The sequence below is a fragment of the Microchirus variegatus genome (assembly GCF_963457635.1).
Source record: "Microchirus variegatus genome assembly, chromosome: 2".
Classification (NCBI taxonomy): Eukaryota; Metazoa; Chordata; class Actinopteri; order Pleuronectiformes; family Soleidae; genus Microchirus; species Microchirus variegatus.
In genome coordinates, this window is record NC_139803.1 from 33,934,591 (window position 1) to 33,957,511 (window position 22,921).

The 22,921-nt window shown below is 39.2% G+C and overlaps 1 protein-coding gene across 1 annotated transcript; it reads left to right on the forward strand.

Annotated features, from left to right (window-relative positions):
- Positions 1-2,189: 2,189 nt before the first annotated feature.
- On the forward strand, positions 2,190-11,757 carry ivd (isovaleryl-CoA dehydrogenase). Its single transcript, XM_083910694.1, has 12 exons — positions 2,190-2,660; positions 4,150-4,239; positions 4,385-4,436; positions 4,604-4,773; positions 4,883-4,976; positions 6,944-7,074; positions 7,174-7,270; positions 7,361-7,454; positions 8,139-8,220; positions 8,315-8,419; positions 9,010-9,082; positions 10,856-11,757. The coding sequence occupies exons 1-12, from the start codon at positions 2,526-2,528 to the stop codon at positions 10,987-10,989; spliced, it is 1,257 nt and encodes a 418-aa protein (XP_083766820.1). The 5' UTR covers positions 2,190-2,525; the 3' UTR covers positions 10,990-11,757.
- Positions 11,758-22,921: the final 11,164 nt, after the last annotated feature.

Here is a 22,921-nt window from a genome sequence, read left to right on the forward strand (position 1 = left end):
ACACTTCATAAAGTTCTCACTTTCAGACTTCCTCGATGTTGTCCTTGTCTTCTTACACACACACTCTGTCAGATCTCTGTGTGTGTGTGTGTGTGTGAGGGGAACCCCTCTCTATCTCTCTCTCCCTCTCTCTCTCTCTGCTGGTGGCGTGGCTTCGCGCAGCTTCACGCGCACGCGCGAGCATGCATCGACAGGGTTTGTTATCTTCCGCATTATCTCACTTTACTTCCTGACTGAAAACATCATCAACAACAGGACGTTTAAGCTGTTGTCCTCATACTAACTTTACAACGATTTAAATTCATTTAAACACACACACACACACACACAATGTCGTCAAACAATTCGACCTGCGGAAATTAAAAAACGTGCGCAAGAACGCTGGATTTTCAAAATAAAACGTTTGTTTATTTTGTAGTAGTTACACATTTGAACTTTGAAATTTGAAACTTAAACCAAAATACAAAGCATAACAATGAGGGTGAAAAAAAAATCCTATTTGATTGAATTGTTTTTTTAAGTACTTAATGTTGTCATTATTTTCTTGGAACACAAACAACAAACAACAAACAATACACAAATGCAAATTAAACACAACTGCAAAACACAACAAGGAAAAGTGGACTCCTCCTGGCTTAGTGTGGCCCCGCCCTCCCCTCTCCATAAATCTAATTGGAATCATCCACTTCCTGTTTGCCAGTGGGACCTTCCACACACACACAGAGCCAGCAGGAGCAGGAGGAGCAGCGGGGACAAACTGCTGCTTAAAAATGATCCACACATTTCTTAGATGTTCTGTTGATGCTCTGTTCACACCTGCTGTTAACATCTGACCTGAGTGATCTGATCACAGGTGTTCAGATTACACCTGCTGCTAATGCTAACGTGACGTCACTGCTCCACAGTAAACACACATCTTTCATTTCATTTGTCTTCACATACAAATTATGTTGTTTCTGTTTGTTACAGAAAGACAAAGAATCCAGGAAATGTTAATGTTTTTATTTTATTTCTTTGGTCCAGAAAATGTTTGAAAAGTGTTGATCAGTGTTTCTCAAACCTGGAAATGATGATTCACTGATTCTTGGGAATTTAGATAAAACAGGTTTTAATTTTGAAAATAAAAAGTTACTTAAATTACAAAATCTGAAGGTATATCATTATAGATCAAGGTCTTGGCTGTTCAGCAATGTACTGGTGCAACCTCCTCATTTTGTTTTTTTCCAGTTATTTTAACACCGTCAGTCACAATATGAAGCAAATTATTTTTAATGTATTTGGTCTAACATGTATTTAGAGTTTTTAAATCATTATCTGGCATTCTTAGTACACATATATGCTGTTAAATGTTAAATATTAACCTTTGTTCATTTTTTATACTGTTCCATGTGTGCTCCTTTAAATGCAAGCCTAAATAGAAAAAGTAATGTTTTTTTTAATTTAAAATCACATTTTGTATTAAAAGAGACTATTACTTAATCAATCATCATTAATAAAAGTCAAAGTTGAGTGTAATGACTGAAATTGTGGGAATTACAGTGAATGTTAGATTTGGTTAAATGTCAGCATGCCATTTTCATTTGGTTTTAGTCATTGGAGATGCATAGCTTACAATGGATATTGTATACTGTGTTCTATGCAGGTAGATAGAATGAAGAAAGGTAATAAAGAAATATAGGGTGGTGACAAATATGTGGGACACATTTTTGAGCAACCACAAAATAATAGTAAAATTGTTCAAAACTCACTGTTTGTAGTTTTTAATACATATTACAATGTACTCTTTCATTTGGTAAATATATTATGCATTTCAATGATTACTTTTTTTTTTTTTTTATCAAGTTGAAACGATTATCTTCTATCGAAAGTGAGCACTTGGCACCATCTAGTGGACTGAAATGTTAATTTATGTAGTTATTTTTTAATGCTAATCCACAAAAAAGTTTGACGTTTATTTGTAACATCAGTTAAACAAAAATATATTCTTATTAAAATTAATACTACTAAAACATTTTTTTTAAATGTATTCACATTTCTCATAAAGTTTTCTTATTGTATAGTTCCCTGACAGTAGCACCGCCACAATCTGGGAAATGCTATTTTTTATGGAGGTTTTATGGCCGTTAGGAAGGTGTTACAAAAATGAAACTCCATGAATAAAAAATATGGGTTGTAAAGATCAATAAAAGCTTATGTCCATGTCTCGAGGTGTCCTGTTGACACTTTTACAGGCGTCTCTTTTACTATTGTGGTTAATGGGAAAATAGCTTTTTGGGCCCAATGAGTATTTTTTGTTGCAGTACCCAAAGTGACCACCATGACAAAATAGTTGTCTCCAAGGCAGAGGGGGCGGTGCTCTATCCAGTCCTTATAACACATCCACAGTCTGGCGCCGCGAATTTGTAGCAGAGTGAGACCTCTCTCTTCTCTTCAACGCAGCAGTTAGCATTCGGCTACGACTCTCATTCTTCTGCGTTTGCTTCATGCTCCATTCACTTTAATTCACTTCTGCGAGAGAAACCGCCATGTTTGCCGTCAGGAACGCTCTCCGCCGCGGCTCCAGGCTCTCAATGTCCGTGGTGGCGAGGAGAGGATGCGCCGGAGGAGCGGGCATCCCCGTGGACGACGTGGTGAACGGACTCACCGACGACCAGATACAGGTTCAGTCCCGTCATGACTTTAGCTCAGACTAACCCGACTTTGTGAACGTGACGTCCGCTGCAGAATGTGTCCCTGTAGTCGTCCATGACGGTTTAATTTGACGCTCGTTTAAAAACACAGTGCTTCTGACGTGGTGACGTCACGTTAGCTAGCATAAGACCTTGACGTTAGCAGAGATCACGAAGTAAACACAACAACACATATATTTCATACTCGACAGCCTTTAAGTGCCACTCTGATTTAAGTTGCATTACTGTAACCAATTATTGAATCAAATGAGGAAGTTATTTGTGTGTTATTGTAAGTGTTTTCCAGCTTCAGGTAGCAGTTAGCCGTTGCTAAAGTTTCACTGGTGAGTGTAAAGGAAAAGACAGTGAGGGTTATTAAGGTCAGTCTAAAACCATTGTACACTTCAGATTTATTGAAATAAAGTAAGGTGAAAGGACAGTCTGTGTTGTTTTTGGCACCAGGAGGAGGAGGAGTAGAAGAATGGCAGAGGTGGGGTTCTTTTAAAGGATTTGATTGGATAGAAGTGGCTGCTGTTGTGGTCATACAGGAATGAAGCAGAGCATTCGATAATGCTTCTAATATTTCTTGCTTTCTATGAGTATTTCTCTTTTCAATTTGCCCCAAACCAAGAAATTTGTTGAAAGTGTGTTGTCCGTGCAAGAACACACAGCAACATACTTTTACTCAATTGCAGAACATAGTAATATATGAATGATAATTGTATGTCCAAAACAACAACAGGCCAAACAGATTGACAGTTAACAGACAGGATTTAACTATTTTACAATATATTTCTCTTTTCTCTACAACAAGTACAACAACTTTACACTATATTTATCTCGTGTACATTACAGATACAATTACTTACAGTCACCCTTTTGTTGTAGTTACTTCCCTTGTGTTTAGAGTTTTTAGCAGCTTCTTGTACTTGCACTATCCTCTTCGCCTTATCCGATGTTTTTAAGCCAGTGACTTGAGTCTTTAATTTTTTTATTGCTCTATGTGTTTATGGTTGGATGTGCAGGGGATAAATATAATCTACCTACCTACCTATCCATCCATCCACCCATCCATCATATATCATTACAAAGAAATAGGGTGCAAATAATTGTGGTAAATTGTGGACAAAATAAGACTTTGTTATTATTAAAACATCATTATTTGAACTTTGGGAAAAGCTGAATGACACATTTCAACATTTTTCTGAATTTTTTTTGGACAATAATCAAAAGTTGCACAGTTCATGTGCTGGATAATACAAGTCCTTCATGATCCTGGAGGCCTTCCTCGTACATGTGAGGTGTAGATGCTTAGTCGCGATCTCTGTGGTTAAAAACAATGCAAAAGACATGACGTCAAATAAAAGAAGAGGGAAGTAATAACCTCATACCTTCATACCAGACTGTGCTCATATTCTCACTAAAGTCGTGACAATTATGAAAGTGTTAGTTTGAAGTCTGTTGCTTTTTTTTTCCACAGCTCAGACAGACAGTTCAAAGGTTCTTCGCAGAAAAGCTCGCACCTTATGCCGACGAGATCGACAAGACGAACGAATTTCCAGGAATGCGGGTGAGTTGATGTACTAGTAATCCCCTTATTAGGTTGCACAGTGCAGGAAAGACAATATCTGTTATGGTTACTTCAAAACATGGAGCAGAATTTCTGTATTGGTAACTTTTTTTTGTGTGTGCATTATCTCCTCTTTTTTCTTTAGAATTTTTGGAAAGAGTTGGGAGACATGGGGCTCCTTGGGCTCACTGCTCCAGGTATTATAGCCAGAGGAAAACTCATACTACAGTATATATAAATATAGATAGATAACATACACTTACAGGAAACTGGTAAATAAGCTTCATCATTTAAAAAAGTTTGTAAATCTGAAAGCTTCTCTTTCTTTGGAGGTGAACTCATTTAATCCCTTTATGTCTTTCAGTGGAATATGGCGGCACAGGACTGGGCTACTTGGATCACGTCATTGTGATGGAGGAAATGTCACGAGTGTCGGCAGCCATCGCTCTCAGTTACGGGGCCCACTCAAATCTTTGTGTCAACCAGATGGTGCGCCACGCCAACGAAAAGCAGAAGGAGAAGTACATGTCCAAGGTCAGAATCGATGCACCTTGTACTGTTGGAAGTGGGTGAGAGAGGCCGACATTTAAAAGAGATCTATGAATAAAAACCCTTGTTTTCCTTTGGTTCTTCCTGTTAACAGTTAATGACAGGAGAGCACGTCGGCGCTCTGGCCATGAGTGAACCCAATGCTGGCTCAGATGTTGTCTCCATGAAACTCAAAGCCAAGAAGAAAGGTAGAACACACACGAAAACCTGCAAAAGTCTCTTCTCCATGAGTGCGCACTTAAGTTATTACATCAGGGTATGTGTTTTAATCTTAAGGAGCTGTGTGCTGCTAAAATGAAAAATTTAAGAGCCCATAAAAATGTTAAGGGCACAATAAAAATTAAAGACTTGTTTTTTTTAATAGGATAATGACTTGACAACAATATAGTACAATAGGCGCTTTCATTTTAAACATTATGTAAACTGCTTTACGCGACAGAACGAGTGTAATGTGGATGATTGTGGTAACATCTCCATAATGCAGTGGTACTTAGTTAATGCTAAAGAAAGTCTGTTCTCATCTCAACGCACATTTATTTATGAAGCACATGTAAAAGCAACCCAGGCTGTACAGAATGCCGCCAAGAGAAAACATAAAACAGTGAAATAAACACACAAAAAAATGGTTTCTGGAAGATTGTTTGCCCTGACAAATGGATTGTGTACTTTTTCCACATTTCCACACTTTTTTCGATGTATATATTTATACACACTGAAGATGTACACATCACAAACACTGAAGATGTACACATCCATTGTCATGCATACTTAAAGCAAAGACATCTGATATTCTAATTCTAAATTCAAATTAACCCACAACTTATTTTTGTTGTTGTTTTTATGATATAAACACCTCCAGCCCTTTTCACACTGAATATTACATTTGCCAAGTGACTCTTACTCAGCAGGGTTGTAACGTGGGTGCAGCATGGACACACTGTCAGTGTGAACATCGTGTGTGTACGTCAAAATACAAAATGTTTTTAACGGCCCATGTGGCCATGCATATTTAATGCCGGGCATAGAGTGTTCTTAAATAGACCGATGTAACAAGAAACACGCAAACGTTTGTCAGTGTTCGGCTGCTTTTATGAATTCATTTGTCCGATTCTTTGTGATAACTTGCAATCCTTCTGTGTTTTTGTTTCTGAATATTTCATACTTCAACGATGATTAATAATTTGGCATTTTTTTCCCACCCAACATTTTGGCCTTTGACAGTTCTTTTTTTGCAGGCCAAATTCACGCGACAGCGACCAAAATCCGGCATATACCGGCAAACGTAAACCCTGATGTACGACTTGGCTTAAACTAAGGATCTGTTATGAATTAAGACTAAAGAGAATTAAGAGATTCAAAAATATAATAAGATGTGAGAAGAACGAGATTACTAATGTGCACACATTCACAGAGAAGTGTATCCACAGTGAGTTTGTGCATCAGAGTGAAGTTATCTGCAGGCTACTGATTTTGTTGATTGTATGGATAATGGTAGTGACGTAATGTGTTATGTCTGTTCTGGTTTAACCACAGAGACTTAAATGTTTCCTGGATGAGAGAATGTATCTGTTGCACAGTCACAAAATATGACTCCTAATCTTTATATAGAAGATAGATTAATTGTTAAAGCCGACCTAGACCGGAAGTTCAAATTAACGCTGTTTTTTAGTGTGTATCTGCGTCATTACCTTGTTTAAGAAGCCCAGAAGGTTCAAAACAAACAGTTCAGCCACTGCTGAGAACACTGTGTTTTATTGTAATCTCGGGCGCAAACACCGGTTCTCCTGAACAGCAGATCCTCCTGCTCCGGGCACATTCGGTTGCGTACATTGAACCGCAGAAGAAGAATAACGTCCGTTGTGGAGGTGTTGATCAGTGTTTGTCAAACCTGGAAATGATGATGTTCTCGAATGTCTTGTTTTGTCCACAAACCAAAATGATTCAGTTTTAAGGATTTCTTTGTTATGTGAAGCAAAGAAACAAAGAAAATGTTCACATTTAAGAAGCTGAAACAATCAGAAGTCTTGTTTTAATCATGAAAAAAGCTTCAAATCGATTATCAAGATAGTTGACGATTAATTTAGTAATCGATTAATAATCGATTAATTGTTTCAGCTCTAGCTCTAACTCTGACTTTCTTTTTTTTTGGCGACAGGCGATTACTACGTTCTTAACGGCAACAAGTTCTGGATCACAAATGGACCAGATGCGGATGTCCTCATTGTATACGCTAAGACAGATCCTGAGGCCCATCAAAGAGGTATCACGGCTTTCATAGTTGAGAAGGTAAATCCCACCGGAAAGTGTTGTGCTTTGTTTCTGAGATCAAACTTCGTAGAATCACAAGTGTTTTATACACCGTCTCTCTGTGTGTGTGGTTTGTAGGGAATGCCAGGATTCTCTACGGCACAGAAGCTTGACAAACTCGGCATGAGAGGATCCAACACCTGCGAGTTGGTCTTTGAAGACTGTAAAATCCCAGGTGTGTGTTTTAAAAACCTCAAACTCAAACTGCCACACGGTGACTGGATTCTGTGTCTGTTGACTGAGAGTGATGTTTTTTTTGTTGTAGAGGAAAACGTTCTTGGTCCTCTAAACAAAGGCGTTTATGTGATGATGAGTGGGTTAGATCTGGAGAGGCTGGTGCTTTCATCTGGACCTATCGGGTAAGTTCATATTACAAGATACGAACTATACACATACATGATATCATGTATGTGGATCAACAATAAAGCCAGTTATCTGGGAAATCATGTGTTTCAAAAAAATGTCACAACATTTTCACATTTTAAGGTCATTGAGCAGCAGCACTCAGGAGTCTCTATTTGATAATTTCTTTCAGAAAAAGCACTTTGCTTTTGCTATGTTCTTTGCCTTGAAAGACGAAAACTAAACTTGGGTGAGCAGATCGTAAAGTTTTCTTTGACCTCGCTTATTCATTTACTAAGTGCTGTTCGTCTAAAATAATTGCTCCTCCTCACTTCACCTCGGGATGTTCCAAAGAACATGAAAACGGGTTTAATTGTGGGTTTAAATCCTTTTGGTTTTTAAGTGCAGCCTAGAAGGCAACAAACATCCCATTTCATGTTGTTATCTGTGTCGTTTATTCCTATTATTTGCCCACATGAGCCATTTATTATTGTTATAGCCATAATAAGTGGAAACATTTAGGTGTGGTTCTAAAGTGGTAAAATGTATTTTTTTCTGTAACTAAACTCACACTTTTGGCTTAAAAAACACAAGTTTATTGTTCTTGACATCCTGCTGTGTATAAACTCACAAGTTGCTGCTAAATCTGATAATAAACGAGTCCTGTTTCAGCTGCGTTTTATTTAATTATCACGTTGCAGCATCATGCAGGCAGTCCTGGACTTTGCGATTCCCTACCTTCATGTCAGAGAAGCTTTTGGACAGAAGATCGGTCACTTTCAGGTTAGACTTTCACTTCATACATTTGAGCGTATTTTCAAATGCTTCATGTGAATGAAAGTGTCTTAATATGATGTCACATTTATGTATTCTACAGTTGATGCAGGGCAAGATGGCCGACATGTACACCAGACTGAGCTCCTGTCGACAGTATGTGTACAACGTCGCCCGGGCTTGTGACAAAGGACATTTCAGTCCGATGGTGAGATTATTATAAGAATGTTAAAATGTGTTTGGAATATTTTGTATATTACAAGCAATTCCAGGGATTTTGTTGTATTAATTTGGTTTAATGGCAAAATTTTACTTTTACCATGCGTTTGCATGCAACGTAAATGTCCAATTATAGTCGGACTAATGCTGCGTTCACACAGAACGCGACAACTTCGGTGTGAACACAGTTTGAGACAATAATTAAGTTTTTTTTTTAAACGTCATATAAACATTAGTCCGACAAATAACGGGCTGTTCTTAGTCGGACTAACATACCTGGATAATGTGACTCATAGTCTGATTACTCAGACTTGGCGGACTTTGTCTTAATCAGACTACAGCCTTAGTTTGATTAACCTGTGCATGTAAATGTACTGAATGTATAGTTTACTCTTTAAAACGAGTCTAATCCTATATTATCTCATTATCTGATAGTGTTTACATTTTCATATTGTGATTAAAATGTCGTGTTTTGTCTTTTTCTAATTTCATCAGATATATGGAAAGTTGTTTTTTGTTTTTTCTGCCCCCACCCCTGCACACACACGGTGACCGTGTCGGTTTGTGTTGTCGTTGCAGGATTGTGCTGGAGTCATCTTATATTGTGCTGAGAATGCCACTCAGGTTGCCTTGGATGGTATTCAGTGTTTGGGTAAGTGCTCAGAACCATCAGAAATCAGTGAAGGAAAAACACACACACTTTATACTAAAATACAGGCTCTGCAGAGGAATTAAGGTATACATTGAATCAGTGTGGATCATGTGAACATGGAGGAAGAGCTGTCACTTATACACCTATATATATATACCTTCAATTATATATAATAATATGATTTATTATTTATTTCCTGAGTTTTGTAAGAGACTCAAATTTGTATGATTTTCCTTGAAGCACCATTGTTTTGTTGTTTTTATCTTCTTACTTCTCTGACTCTGGCACATTTGAGAACTGGCAACGAGAACTTAGTCTCGTGGGCTCACCTGATGTTTAAGAATCCCTAGGTGAAGCTGCATAAATAAAGTGTCTTTTTTCATGGAGGAATAGAGAGGAGGTTTGGCTTAGTGGCAGTTACCTGTGCGTAACAGTAGTGAAATGTGTTACATTTTCATTCCAGTGCTCATGCTAACAGGTCACAGCAGCATCTCAGCCTGTTTGAGCCGTGCGTTTTCTGGCACTGATCGAGCTTTTTTCTGCAGCGAAAGCCAAGTCCTCTAGCATTTTGGTTCCCTTTTTCCACAGCAAAAAAAAAAGAAAAGATCTGTTTATTGGAATCTGGTTCAAATACCAATTTGACTGAGGGTCTTTCTGCATGCAGTCTGCATGTTCTACCCTTGTGTGTGTGTGTGGGCTTTCTCTGACAGTTCAGAAACATGCAGAGGTTAATTGGACACTCTTGTAGGTGTGCATGTGAATGGTTGTTTGTCTCTGTATGTTTGCCCTGGGATATGGCGTTAGAAAAAGGAGGAATAAAGAAAAACTTTTCATCATTCATGTTGTCATGAGCAGAAACCAAGTACCAGGCTATAATTGTGTCAATATGTATGCAGGTTTCCGGGGCTTGTCATGCTCAATGTCATCTTCATTTTCTGTCTCAAACTAAATGGGAAATTAAATTTGTGATGAAATGCAATCAAACGCTGTATTATTGATGAGCATTTTCCAAAATAAACTGGGAGTAGAGAGACGGGACAGATGCAGTGTAGTAGCAGCGCTGCAGCTGACATGTAGGTGGTGTGGACATGCATGCAAATGGCAAAGTGATTTTGTCTTGTCCCTCATCCCAGGTTTAAATGATATTTTAGTCCCATTTTATATCCAGTAAACCTCTTCTTTTTTAGTATATTGCAGGGTTTCTCTCTCCTGGTCCTGGGGAGCCACTGTCCTGTATGTTTTAGATGTTTCCCTGCTCAAACACACCTGATTCAAATGGTCAGCTCGTCAGTAAGATCTGCTGAAGCCTGATAATGAGACATTTATTTGAATCAGGTGTGTTTGAGCAGGAAAACGCGTAAAATATGCAGGACAGTAACAGAATGTATATGTATGTATGTATATATATATATATATACAATAATTTTCTGTTGACCAGCACTTTACACTATTGTTACCTTTTTAGTGTCATAATATTAATTTTCACGTTCTATCCGTCATACAGTTTGTCAGTGATCATTTTCTTTAATAACTTGCATAAAATTAAGTGGCATTCAAATATGACTTTTCACGCAGCGTTTTCACTCGGGCTTTATAGTCGCTACAATAACAACAATTTGTGCTTGAATATCCATGTCAAGTGTGACTTGGATTTTAGTTTCATGCTTGTGCTTTTTGTGCTGCATTTGCATTATCATCGGTTTTGATATATTCTGGTTTGACAAAGGATAACGCAACACACACCTAAAAGATTATACGTATATATTTCAACAGGCGGGAACGGTTACATTAACGACTACCCCATGGGGCGATTTCTACGGGACGCGAAGCTGTACGAAATCGGCGCGGGCACGAGCGAGATCCGCCGGCTCATCATCGGACGATCGTTCAACTCCATGTTCAAATGAGCCGAGCAGAAAAGAGGTGATCGCTGAGAGAGTGTCTATCACCGTGGCTGTTACTCTCTGACTCTGCACCTTTTACACTGAATGATGATGATGAGTTGACGGTGATGTTACTACAGCAGACTAAACCGAATGAAATTGTCTGTTGACTGTGTGAAGTGGTCCTTATGTACTTTAGTTTCTTATTATGTCAGTAATTCTTAACCCACCGAGAACAGATTTTCCTGTTTTGTGATGAATTTGTCCTGACTGAGACCCTGCCTGTGTGTTGGTTATTTGTTTTATTTTCATATGGATTTTTCTAGTTTATTTCAGAGTTAGTTCAACTAACTGGGAAATGACTTTGGAACACTCCTACGAGAGCTCGAAAACCGCTGCTACTGACGTGTAAAGGTTTGCAAGAGAGGAAGTGGACTGTGAATGCTGGATTATTTATAATGTCAGGAAAATGGCAATAGAGGCTTGGTGTTAAATTGCAGGACATCTTGACCGGTCGCTGTTGTTTGGTAAGGTCCGTCTGTATCATTATTACTGCTCTATATCACTAAGAGTTGATAGGAAAACATCCCAAGGATTTGCACAGAAGTGAATCTTTAGAGTCAAACTGTCTCTGATCATGAAGCAATAACAGCTAATGTGATTTATTAAAAAATAAATGAATACAAGACACTTTGGAGACTGAGTTCTTTATTCTTTAAAGAATATTTAACTATGAACAGCAGTGAACTATGTAAACGGATGATGTGTTATTCTGTTTCACCAAGTTATAAAACGATGGTGGTCATTTTTTAATTTAAGAACACAGAAATGTATTTTATTTAACATAAAAAGTTACATACACAAAGATATTATTATTATTATAATATTAACGTTCGTAACCGTAATAACGTCATCTTCAACATGGAAAGAAACTTAAGTGGATATCAATTTATTCAATTAATTTTTTAAGAAAAGTAGCTTTTTTTAAATTATGAGATGATGATAATTATCACAGTTATCACTGCCTCGCTCACGTTTCAGAGAACCTGGGATGATTTCTTAACCTAAAGTATTAGATCTTACTACGAGAGTTTGTTGTTTTATTTCATAAACCCCAGTGCAGACGGGGGGAAATGGGGACTCTCCAAAGGTGAAGACCCTCATGTGCAGAAAGATGTCAAAGATAGTGTGACTATAATCAGAGACGACGACTGTGTCTCGTCTTGAAATGTGGGTGCATTTATGGTTCAAATGGATCCCGTGGTGAAAAAGTAAATAAAGGAAAGGCGACGAGAAGGAAGAACTGTAAACAAAACTCACTTCTCTCTCTACACACACAGTTCCTCTGTGTCCACTGAATATAGAGCTCATTGTTTCGAGGAAAGCCAGAGGGGGAGACAATAGTTCAACGACTGAAACCATCCCGCTTTCATTTGAATAATACATGGCAGCTCTGTTTCACTGTGGATTTTCCCTTTTACAGGAAGTAAACGTCTGTTTTAAACATTCATACCTTCTGCCGCTCTGAGCTCAGCGCTATCAGATTCAAACGTTAATCCTCGTAGAATGTAGTCTCAAATAAATCCAACCTTAATCTTTCACATGTGTTATTATCATATACGGCGTGTGCAGAGGTGGAAAGAGGACTGAAGTATTCTACTGAAGTGAGAGTAGCACTATTTTGCAACTAACTTTACTAAGTACAATAAAAGTGCTGTTCTAGAAATGTAAAGAAATATTAATTTTAATTCATGCCAACGTTTTTAGAGTAGGACTGTGCAAGAACCCTATTGATACTGAAAGAGTTATTCTTCTTATTATTATTTTTCCTCTAAATAAATCATGTTTTTGAGGCCATTCCCATACCCCAAAATTCATGGATTTTGCATCAGACCTGGTGAAAATGTACGTGATTTATGTGATTTTCCACCTTTCCACCTCTGAGCATATGAAGTCATGTAAGAGAGACGTAAATAAAAGCCTTAAATGTGACTTTATGAAAATTTTGACTCTCTTTTCAAGACACTTCTAACTCTATTTCATAATTTAGTTGCTTTTTTAAAATGTACATACACAGTGATAATAACCAATTATGAGCAGCTATATGGTCGCAATGCTACAGACATATTATTCTGTGGTTGTGTTTCTACTTTTGTTCTTATTCATTTAGTACTAATCACGTGACATCCAAGGCTTTTTCTCCTCAACACACCTGATGGTCGTGATCAGCTCGTCTGTAAGCTCTGCAGAAGCCAAATAATGAGCCGTTTGTTAGAATCATCAGTGTTGGAGCAGGGAAACACCTAAGACATGAAGACATGCAGGAGGGTCTCCAGTGGTCTCCAGGACCAGGAATCGAGAAACACTGCCCTAATGTTGCTTTTTCACCACCTTCAAGAGACCTTCAGGGAACGTTCCCGCAACCAAAAGGTAACAACAAGATAGAGGATGATAGTATTGTATTTCTGGGTATTACTGGTGGTCTATTTAATGCATATACACTAACATGAACAGTTGTAAGTGATCGCAATGGAGAGTTCACTTCTCAGTGAAGGAGGCTGCAGTGTAAGCGCTGTATGCTGACTGTGCTCTGACCTTCTGGCTGTATGGCTCTTTATGAAGCAGGAAGGACTCCTCCCTGAATGTGTTATTGTCAAGACAAGGTTTCACATTTTGCTATGAGCTTCGAGGCTGAAGTGAATGTGTTTGTGTGGTTAAAATGATGGCGCTTCTGACACGAGATGGAGATTCACAGCTTTAGATTTCAGCATTGTCAGTACTGACTGATATACGTGATAATACTATGCTATCTAATTGCACACCAGGGGCTTTACAGTAAAATAAGAACTTCAAAAACTTTAAAGGCCATTATAACAAAGTCAATAAAGCCATGGTGTAAAAAAAAAAGAAAGTTATCCACTTTAAAGCTCTGTATGCGATCAAAGGCATCAAAGGTCCACAAAGCCACAAGAGTATTTACTCAAATTACTTTCACATAATGTATTATTAATCATTTAAACTCAATACTGGCTTCTACAGTGTCATTATGGTCCATTTTAGTCCATTTGAGCAAATGTTTCCTTTTCCTTTTTTGTAACAATGTCTCTCTCTTGACAACTTTTTGCAATTCAAATTTTAATTGTTGTAAAAGATCAATAGAACGTTGTGAACAAAAAATTGACCGTACACTTTTGTCACTCAGAAACTGCTATAAAAAACAGTACAGATTCATATATATGTGTGTACATATCTATACATAGATACAAGAGGGCAGTGAATTTTAATGCTACACAATAATGCATCAAAGTCAATATTTTTGGCTCAGCTTTGACATATCCAAGACTGATTATATGGAAAACAACCATTTTTTTGTTTTTTTGACATCAAGTAATCAAACCGGCATTTAAAGGGTTAAAATCCTCAAAATGATTGAATTTTTGGTAGTTTTGAGCATAATGTGTTTGTTTCATAACAGTTTTCTGCGACTTAATTTTTTCAGTGACTTAAGCGGGTAGTAAATTAAACTGAAGCCTGAGGGTTAAAATGACACTGAGGACTCAGTCACATGCTTTTTGTTCATGAGTAACAAACCCTTCATTCAGTCCCAGAGCAGTAAAGCCTGACTCTGTTCCAGTCCTGCTCCAGTCCTGTTCCAGTCCTGCTCCAGTCCTGTTCCAGTCCTGTTCCAGTCCTGCTCCAGTCCGGTTGCAGTCCGGTTGCAGTCCTGTTCCAGTCCTGCTTCAGTCCTGCTTCAGTCCTGCTCTAGTCCTGTTCCAGTCCTGCTCCAGTCCTCCTGTTCCAGTCCTGCTTCAGTCCTGCTCTAGTGCTCTAGTCCTGTTCCAGTCCTGCTCCAGTCCGGTTGCAGTGCTGTTCCAGTCCTGCTCTAGTGATCTAGTCCTATTCCAGTCCTGCTTTAGTGCTCTAGTCCAGTCCCGCTCTAGTCCTGTTCCAGTCCTGCTCTAGTGCTCTAGTCCTATTCCAGTCCTGCTCTAGTGCTCTAGTCCTGTTCCAGTCCTGCTCCAGTCCGGTTGCAGTGCTGTTCCAGTCCTGCTCTAGTGGTCTAGTCCTGTTCCAGTCCTGCTCTAGTGCTCTAGTCCAGTTCTGCTCTAGTCCTGTTCCAGTCCTGCTCTAGTGCTCTAGTCCTATTCCAGTCCTGCTCTAGTGCACTAGTCCTGTTCTAGTCCTGCTCTAATCCTGTTCCAGTCCTGCTCTAGTGCTCTAGTCCAGTCCTGCTCTAGTCCTGTTCCAGTCCTGCTCTAGTGCTCTAGTCCTGTTCCAGTCCTGCTTCAGTCCTGTTCCAGTCCTGCTGCAGCTGCCACAGGCTTAATACAAGTGTCAAAAGAAGAAGAAGAAGGAGGAGGAGGAGGAGGGTTAAAGACATTAACTAGGTGAGAGCCATCTGTCAACCACAGTCGGACTACGACCACCACCACCACCACCACCCTTGCTGCTGCCGCTGCTGCTGCGGTGGACATGTGGACATGTGGACAGCGCGTCAGTACGTGGCCCTTTAAGAAACTCCATGTTTTCTCTCCACGGCGCGTCAACATAAAGCGGATGATGCTTGTTATGTAAAAAACACGCTGAAGTGACTCGTAGTTTTGTTTTTACGGGAGCTCTGTGGAACGGTGGCCGCGCGTGGACACACCTGTGTCGTGGTTTTACAGTCAGTTGAGTGGAGGGGGTGCGCGTGGAGCAGCGTAGTCTCGAGCGAGGAAGAAGAAGAAGAAGAGGAAGAGGAGGAAGAAGAGGAAGGGAACACATAGAAAGGCTTCACGCGATCAACTCAACATGAGTTGTGGGTGTTTTGCGGGACGTGTACACCTGACACATCACCCTCTCACACCGTGGACGTGATCTTTTCCACACTTCATAAACGGTGAGAGACTTAAAGAACAACAGAAGGTTTTTAAACTGTCATGGTCAAAGTGAAAGTGTCACAGTCAGATCTGCAGCTGCTGCTGTTCCACACTGATACACTTACAAGTTTGTTTTGTTTTGTTTACAGCCTAATGATGCATTTATAAGTGTATTTAACCCTCCTGTTCTCTACAAAACGTCTCTGAAAACGATATATTATCACATTTAATGACTGAAGTGGAATGTGTTATTTAAAGGGCTGTATGAGTAGTCAACAAAGACACTTGAATAGCTACACACTTTTGAATATTGAGGTTTAAATGTCTTGCTGGGGTCAAATTGTTTGTATATTTGAGGACAACAGGAGGGTTGAATGTTTTGGAAATGAATGTTGTGTTATTGAAGCTCCAGAAAACACAGGTCTGCAGTTTAGGTTTTGTTTTTAGATGATTTGATTATATATTTGGTTTGTTTCAGCGTAATTTTGCATTTATACATGTATTCAACCCTATTTTTCCTCTAAAAAAGGTCTCTAAAAACGATAGAAATTAAACATTTTATTTAAAGGGATATATTGGAAGTCAACAAAGACACTTAAAATACTAAAAAGGGAGGTATAAAGGGCTATTATGCTACTTATATATGTTAGTAAGCACCTAGTTAATGGTGAATGTGTGTTCCCTAATCTAAAGGGTTACACATTTTATTTTAACTCAAAAACAGGGCACGGTTTTACAAGGTGTAACACAGAATTTAATGACACTATGCTTTAAAACAGTAAGGACAAAACATTTGAATAATACATGTAATTACTAATACAGTGAGGACAGTAAGTCATGCAGTAGGAGACATGTCACTTTATGTACCTTCCATGACCTTTACCTCATAAAACACACATGGCGTCATTATGCACATATATTACTATCTATATCTGAGTCTATTGCCAATGAAGATTTTCTGATATAACATGTTGTAATATAAATATTACATGGGCAGTTGGTAAAAGAATGTTAAAATGTTAAAAATTTAATATTTTTTATTTATTTATTTATTTATCCTTTATTTAACCAGGAAGTTCCCTTTTGAGATACAAGAGCTCTTCTTCCAGGGTCTTCTTGGTCAAGATAACAGCACAAATAGTTACAGAGGCAAAACACTTTCAGATTTAAAACTCACAGCAGAATATAAAAGCTAAAGGAGAGTTAAAAAAGAGAGATATCATTAAGTAAAATGCAGAAATACACAAACGTAAAGTTTCTTAGTTTCTTAAAGTTTCATAAATTTGTCTTTTTTTATGTTTTTCATCCAGAACTTGATCCGGGTTACACGTGTTAGTCGGCTCGTGAAATTACATATATCTGTACATTTGTGTACTTGTCGATCAGGCTTTGACGTGAAATCACCTCAGGGTTTTAATGCATGAAATGCAAGTTTGTTGGTGAGTTCCTCGTCAGTATTGGTAGATTTGTGTCCGTTTGGTTCTCCACAGCCTTCACTGACAGTGCTGTATATACAGCAGCAGCAGCAGCAGCAGCAGCAGCAGCAGCGTGTTGGAACAGAGGTGCAGTGACATAATCCTATTATTTCTGAGGAAGTGTCCTGTTATGGCCACAGAGGATGGGGGGAGATTATGACTCCCAAACACTGTCCTCGCTGCAGGAGACAAAAGGCTTCCTGCTCAGATTCAGGCCAGAAAACATACAATGATGTGGATTATTGTGGTTTTAGGTGGTGTTTTAGTCTTAGTCGTCGTTGTAAGTGGACTCTGACATGGATGTGTCATCATTGTCACACAGTGTTGCTCCACTGACGGATGGTAAATATGATCAAATAGGACTTCACTGGGCTCAGTGGGTGTGATTTGTTTGTATGCTGCTCAGGAGAAGCCGTCTTCTTCTTCTTTTAGATGACTTTGCTGTCGGTCCATGATCTGCACCATGTTTCAGTCGTTTGAGCTGTAAGTTCATCGCATTTGTCTTCACCGTGGACGACTGCTCGTTGCACGGCTTTGGAATTTTGGAAAGTCTAAAATAAATGAATCAGTATTATGTCAAATTCAGGACGGCAACTAACGATTATTTTCATAAATGATTAATCTGTCAAGTATTTTTTTTAGCGGTTTTCTGGAAGAGACATAAGCGGAAATAAATGTCAGAAGAACGTAAAAAAAAAATGATGTTCTCGAACGTCTTTGTTTTGTTGGTTCTGATTTAATGATTTCTTTGTTTATATGGAGCAAAGAAAGTGGAAAAAACCAGAAAGATTAATGAAAATAAGACTCAAAATAGTTGATGATTCATTTAATAATTGATTAACGGTCGTATAATCGTTGCAGCCCTGATTGGAAAATTTTTCAAACCACAATAAGAATTTCAAACAATACAATCAGCATATGTTGTGTGTATATATATATATATACATATATATATATATATATGTATATATATAAAATATACAGTTATTCATGATTTTAAGGTTAATTTTAAGTTAAATTCAAAAGGTTAATTCAAAATTTCATGTTTAAAACCACTTTATTTGTGCAATAGATTCCCTTTTTCCCCCTTAACCATTCGTTTATTGAGTATTTTGTTAATTTTAAGTAGAGAATAATTAACACTCGTACAAAGAGAGAAGACATTGATACGTCTCTATAGTGCTGTATACATACAGGAACTAGATGATGTTACAGCAGCCATCTACTTCAAAATTGTTCCAGAAAATTACAGAAAACGATCCAAATGTTCCAACTATGTGCCGCCTACTTAGCCATTCTAATAATTGTGAATGTGTGTATATGTTTTGAGCTAAAACACAAGCTTTTCCATTCAGACCTTTTTTTCTATCAGATATTGCAAATGTAGCATGAAGCACGTGTTTGTGCTTTTCCCGTCTCGTTTCTGTTTGTTTGTGTGTGTCGACTGTGTGGTTTTTTTCTGCCCAAATGCAGAACAGGCAGAACCCGATACTCGATACAACTTAGACGTTTAAGACACACCGCGAATGAAACGTGACTTTATCGCGTTACTTAATGTTCAATAACTGCTTCTCCAAATCCAGCTGGAAACTGGAGCTTCAAGCCCGACTGCGGCTCTGAATGTCTTGTGATAATCCCAACTCATTTCAGATCTGGGAATGTGGACAACATACATCTCCCAAAGTTAGTTTTGGAAGAGGGAAACCTAAAGAAAAGTGTTAGTATTATATTCGCTCCTAAAGTGTTTTGTTTGTTGTGAACACAGTTTTACAGCCTGAATTCCTGGCTCGGCTTAGAGACCTTCTGTATTCACCTAGTGTCGCGTGCAAATAGTTTTTCCTGTAATTTGGGATTATTGTGGGTGCACTCGTTTTTTTTTTGTTTTTTTTTTACCTTCAAGGAACAGTTTAACAAGACCACACTGTTGACTTTATCGCCACCCGTCTCTATCTGACTGCTGTTCTCAGATTTCAGCCGTCAGAGCGTGTTCTTGTGCGCTTTCACAGGTAGATTTCGCTCTCTGAATAGTCCTCGGGTTTGAATGAGCGGTGACTTTTGAGTGACTCGTGATTAGCTCCCTGAGTTCTCTTAAAGCCATTAGCCTGTCCCCCCCCCCCCGTCTGTCCCCCTTCTTAGTCTCTCTTTCCCTTACTCACTCTGGCACGCCGCCCGAGACACAGCTGTGAAAATTACAGGTCTGTTTCATGGAAACGCAGAAGAAGAAGAGGAGGAGGAGGAGGAGGAAAGAGGGCAGAGACCCACAGCCTGGCGTCAGCTGTCGTCCAGTCCACAGCTGCAGTGGATGTGTTTCCTCGCTTCTCAGACACACTGTGGATTGTTCACGTTTGTGTGTGTGTGTGTGTGTGTGTGTGTGTGTTGGAGTGGAGCAAGGCCTTAAACAGAACAGAACAGAACAGAAGCCCTCACTGTGATTGACAAACATCAGGCTCCTTCAGTTAAAAAGCACATGGCACCAAGCGTCCCTCAGCTTTGGCAGATGCTGAAAAGCATGAGTGAGTCTCTGGCAGGTGGGCAGGCAGGCGGGTGTGCTAAACCCCACCCCCCCCTCCCCCCTTACACTCCTTCCTCAGCTGGGTTAAAAATCCAGAGAGCGAGGCCTCCCATCAGAGAGTCATTGTTCATGATGAGGATGACAATCTCCTCGCTCCGTCTCCATTCTCTGTTCTATTTCAATCCGTCACTCTCTTGTCTCCTCCTCGCCCCCCCCCCTCCCTCTCCTCTTCGCTCCGTCGCCGTCTCCCACAAGTTGTCTTAATCTTTCTTCCCGACCCCCGCCTCTTGTTCCCTCCGCCGCTCGCTCTCAAAGAAAAAGCCCGTGTCAGACGACTGTGTCTCAGCAGAAGTGGCGTGCTTCTTCACTCATTCATCTCTCATGCTTTGCTTTGATCGCTGTGAGATCGCTCTTCATTACAGTCACTTTCCCTTTTTTTTTTCTTCTTCCGTCTTCTCCCATCTTTTGCCGAGCGAGCTCTTACAGATACAGATAATTACACTTCCTGTCCAGTCCTGTGCCCCCTGTGCTGCTGCTTAACTCGCCTATAAACTTGACAACAGTGAGGTTTCCATGCACAGTTAAGTCGAGCTGTCCTTGTCTCCATATACAAACAAGACTGAGGGGCGGAATGGATTTATCACATGAGCTGTGTCCAACTCATTTTATTACAGCACAAACCAAAACAACTGACAAGTGATTTAGCTGTTGACAACTCGGTGGCACCACGTCGAGCAGTGAATTAGACGGCTTCCCGTCTCTTTAGACGTCAGTTCATGGTCAACAACACTTTATGAATTGAACAAACAAAATACACAAATTGCAGATGATATATCGATTTAATATTCATAAATATTGTGTTTTATTTGTTTGAAAATACACTTTTTGTTTGCGTTGATCGGGAATTCTGTTTGCTCTGTTTTTTGTTTGCGATTGTGACCATGGGCGGGCCTTAGGACGCTGCCTGCTGATTGGCTACTGCGTTTTGTAGCGACCAGAAGTAGTCGCAGGCTTGGAGTCGCTGTCTGTCTCGAACTCATTCTGACAAAAGAATTGTACATTTTTACAATTATTTGTCCAATTCTAAATGTTTACCATTTATGCACGCGCATTACAACGTGTTAGAAATCACAGTGGATCTGCAAAGGCACACAGCATTCAGTCACAGGTACACTCTTAGAAATAAAAGTGCTAAGTAGAACCATATAAGGTTCTTCGGGAAAGTGTTTTTCAGAAGCAAATGATTCCAGGTAGAACCCTCAGCCCTTGTAGAAGAACCCTTTTGAAACCCTTATTTCTAAGAGTGTATCTGGAGCTGAAAAATATTCCACATTATTATTATGAGACATTTTTCACCAATTCATCCTGCTGTTTGGATTGGACTTGACACCCCTGGTCTAGAACAAATTTACACTTTCGTATTCAAAGTGAAGCACTGAGTGTGGTGATACTGATTTAAACAAGTAAAGCAGTTTAACGACTTCGATTTTTAAAATTTCACATAATGTGCACTAAATTGGCAATCGTCAACTCCAACATGAAACCAAATAACTTAAAGGGACACTGTGTAGTATTTATGGGTTTATATAACCCAAAATCCACTCTTTTATACATATCATGTGCTCCTGCATTGTCTAGTCGCTGTATAATAGTTTTTGTTTCATTTTCGTAGTGTTTCAAAAAGTCATGTAAAATAACATGGTCGTGGGCCGCGGTTGCATAGCCACTGTTAGCAGCGAGACTCCCTGTTTCTACCGGAGCCTGTAAGGACAAACCCGAGAGAACAAATCAAGTGTCTCTTTACTTATAGCGGAAGTCCCGCCTCCACTCTCTCTGCTTTGTCTGCTACAGCATTTGACCAGCTGCGGATACCTTAGCGCTCAGGGAAGGGAGGGGGTGAGCAGAGGAGCAGTTCTTTGTTGTAAATTTCAGCCTCTCCTCTAGATGGCACTAGAAACTACTTACTTCACCTTTAAGCTACGCATTATTTACATGCGTGAATCCTTTAATACAGCGTTTCTCAAATCCCCCTGCCCTGCATGTTTCAGATGTGTCTCTGCTCCAACACACCTGATTCAAATAAACGGCTCGTTATCAGGCTTCTGCAGGGTGTTTGCTGACGAGCTGATCATTTGAATCAGGTGTGTTTGAGCAGTGGAAACATCTAAACGCTGTGTTCACACCCCGAAACACGTTCGCGATGGATAAGGCTGGAGCGAAATGACGCATTTCCTTGATAGAGGAGTCTGGCTGCTGGTAAGTACGTGACGTACGCTAAAAGTTTGGGGTCACCTATGCATTTTTTTTTGTGTGTTTTCCGTTAAAACTCACACTTTTCTTCATCAAAAGAGTTGGAAAACGAATAGAAAATATAGTCTTTGACAAGATTAGAAATAATGATTTTTTGCCCTTTGTCAAAGAACCAGCAAAACTGTTTTCAGCTGTGCTAACATCATTGCACAAGGGTTTTCTAATCATCCAATAGTCTTCTAACGCGATTAGCAAACACAATGTACTGTTAGAACACTGGAGAGAAATGGGCCTCTATACACCTATGTATATATTCCATTAAAAAACAGACGTTTGCACCTAGAATAGTCGTTTACCATATTAACAATGTATAGAATGTATTTATGATTCATTTAATGTTATATTCATTGAAAAAAAAAGTGATTTTCCTTAAAAAATAAGGACATTTCTAAGTGACCCCAAACGTTTCAACAGTTGTGTAATTTGGAGAATCTGATTAGCTCATAAAAGATTTTAAATTTGAGTGGTTTCTCCACATTCTACTGGGGGGCCCCCCGCATCACCAGGGGGGCCCCCAAGCAGCTGCTTCATTCACTTACACCTTGAGGCAGCTCTGTCAACCCCATTGTCTGATAAATACAGAGTAGGGTTTCAGCTCGGCTGATACATGTTTCCATGTATTTTAAAAGTTTTACTAATGAGAATAGACTGATGTTGAGAAATGACAGTCTTGGGATTTGTCATAGTGATGATGCGTTCGTGTGCTGGAAAGTTTTTTTTATTTATTTTACTTTTCCCACCTTCAGTGTCACAGTTTTGCCATCATTATATGTATTGTATATGTGTGTGTACACTGCTTG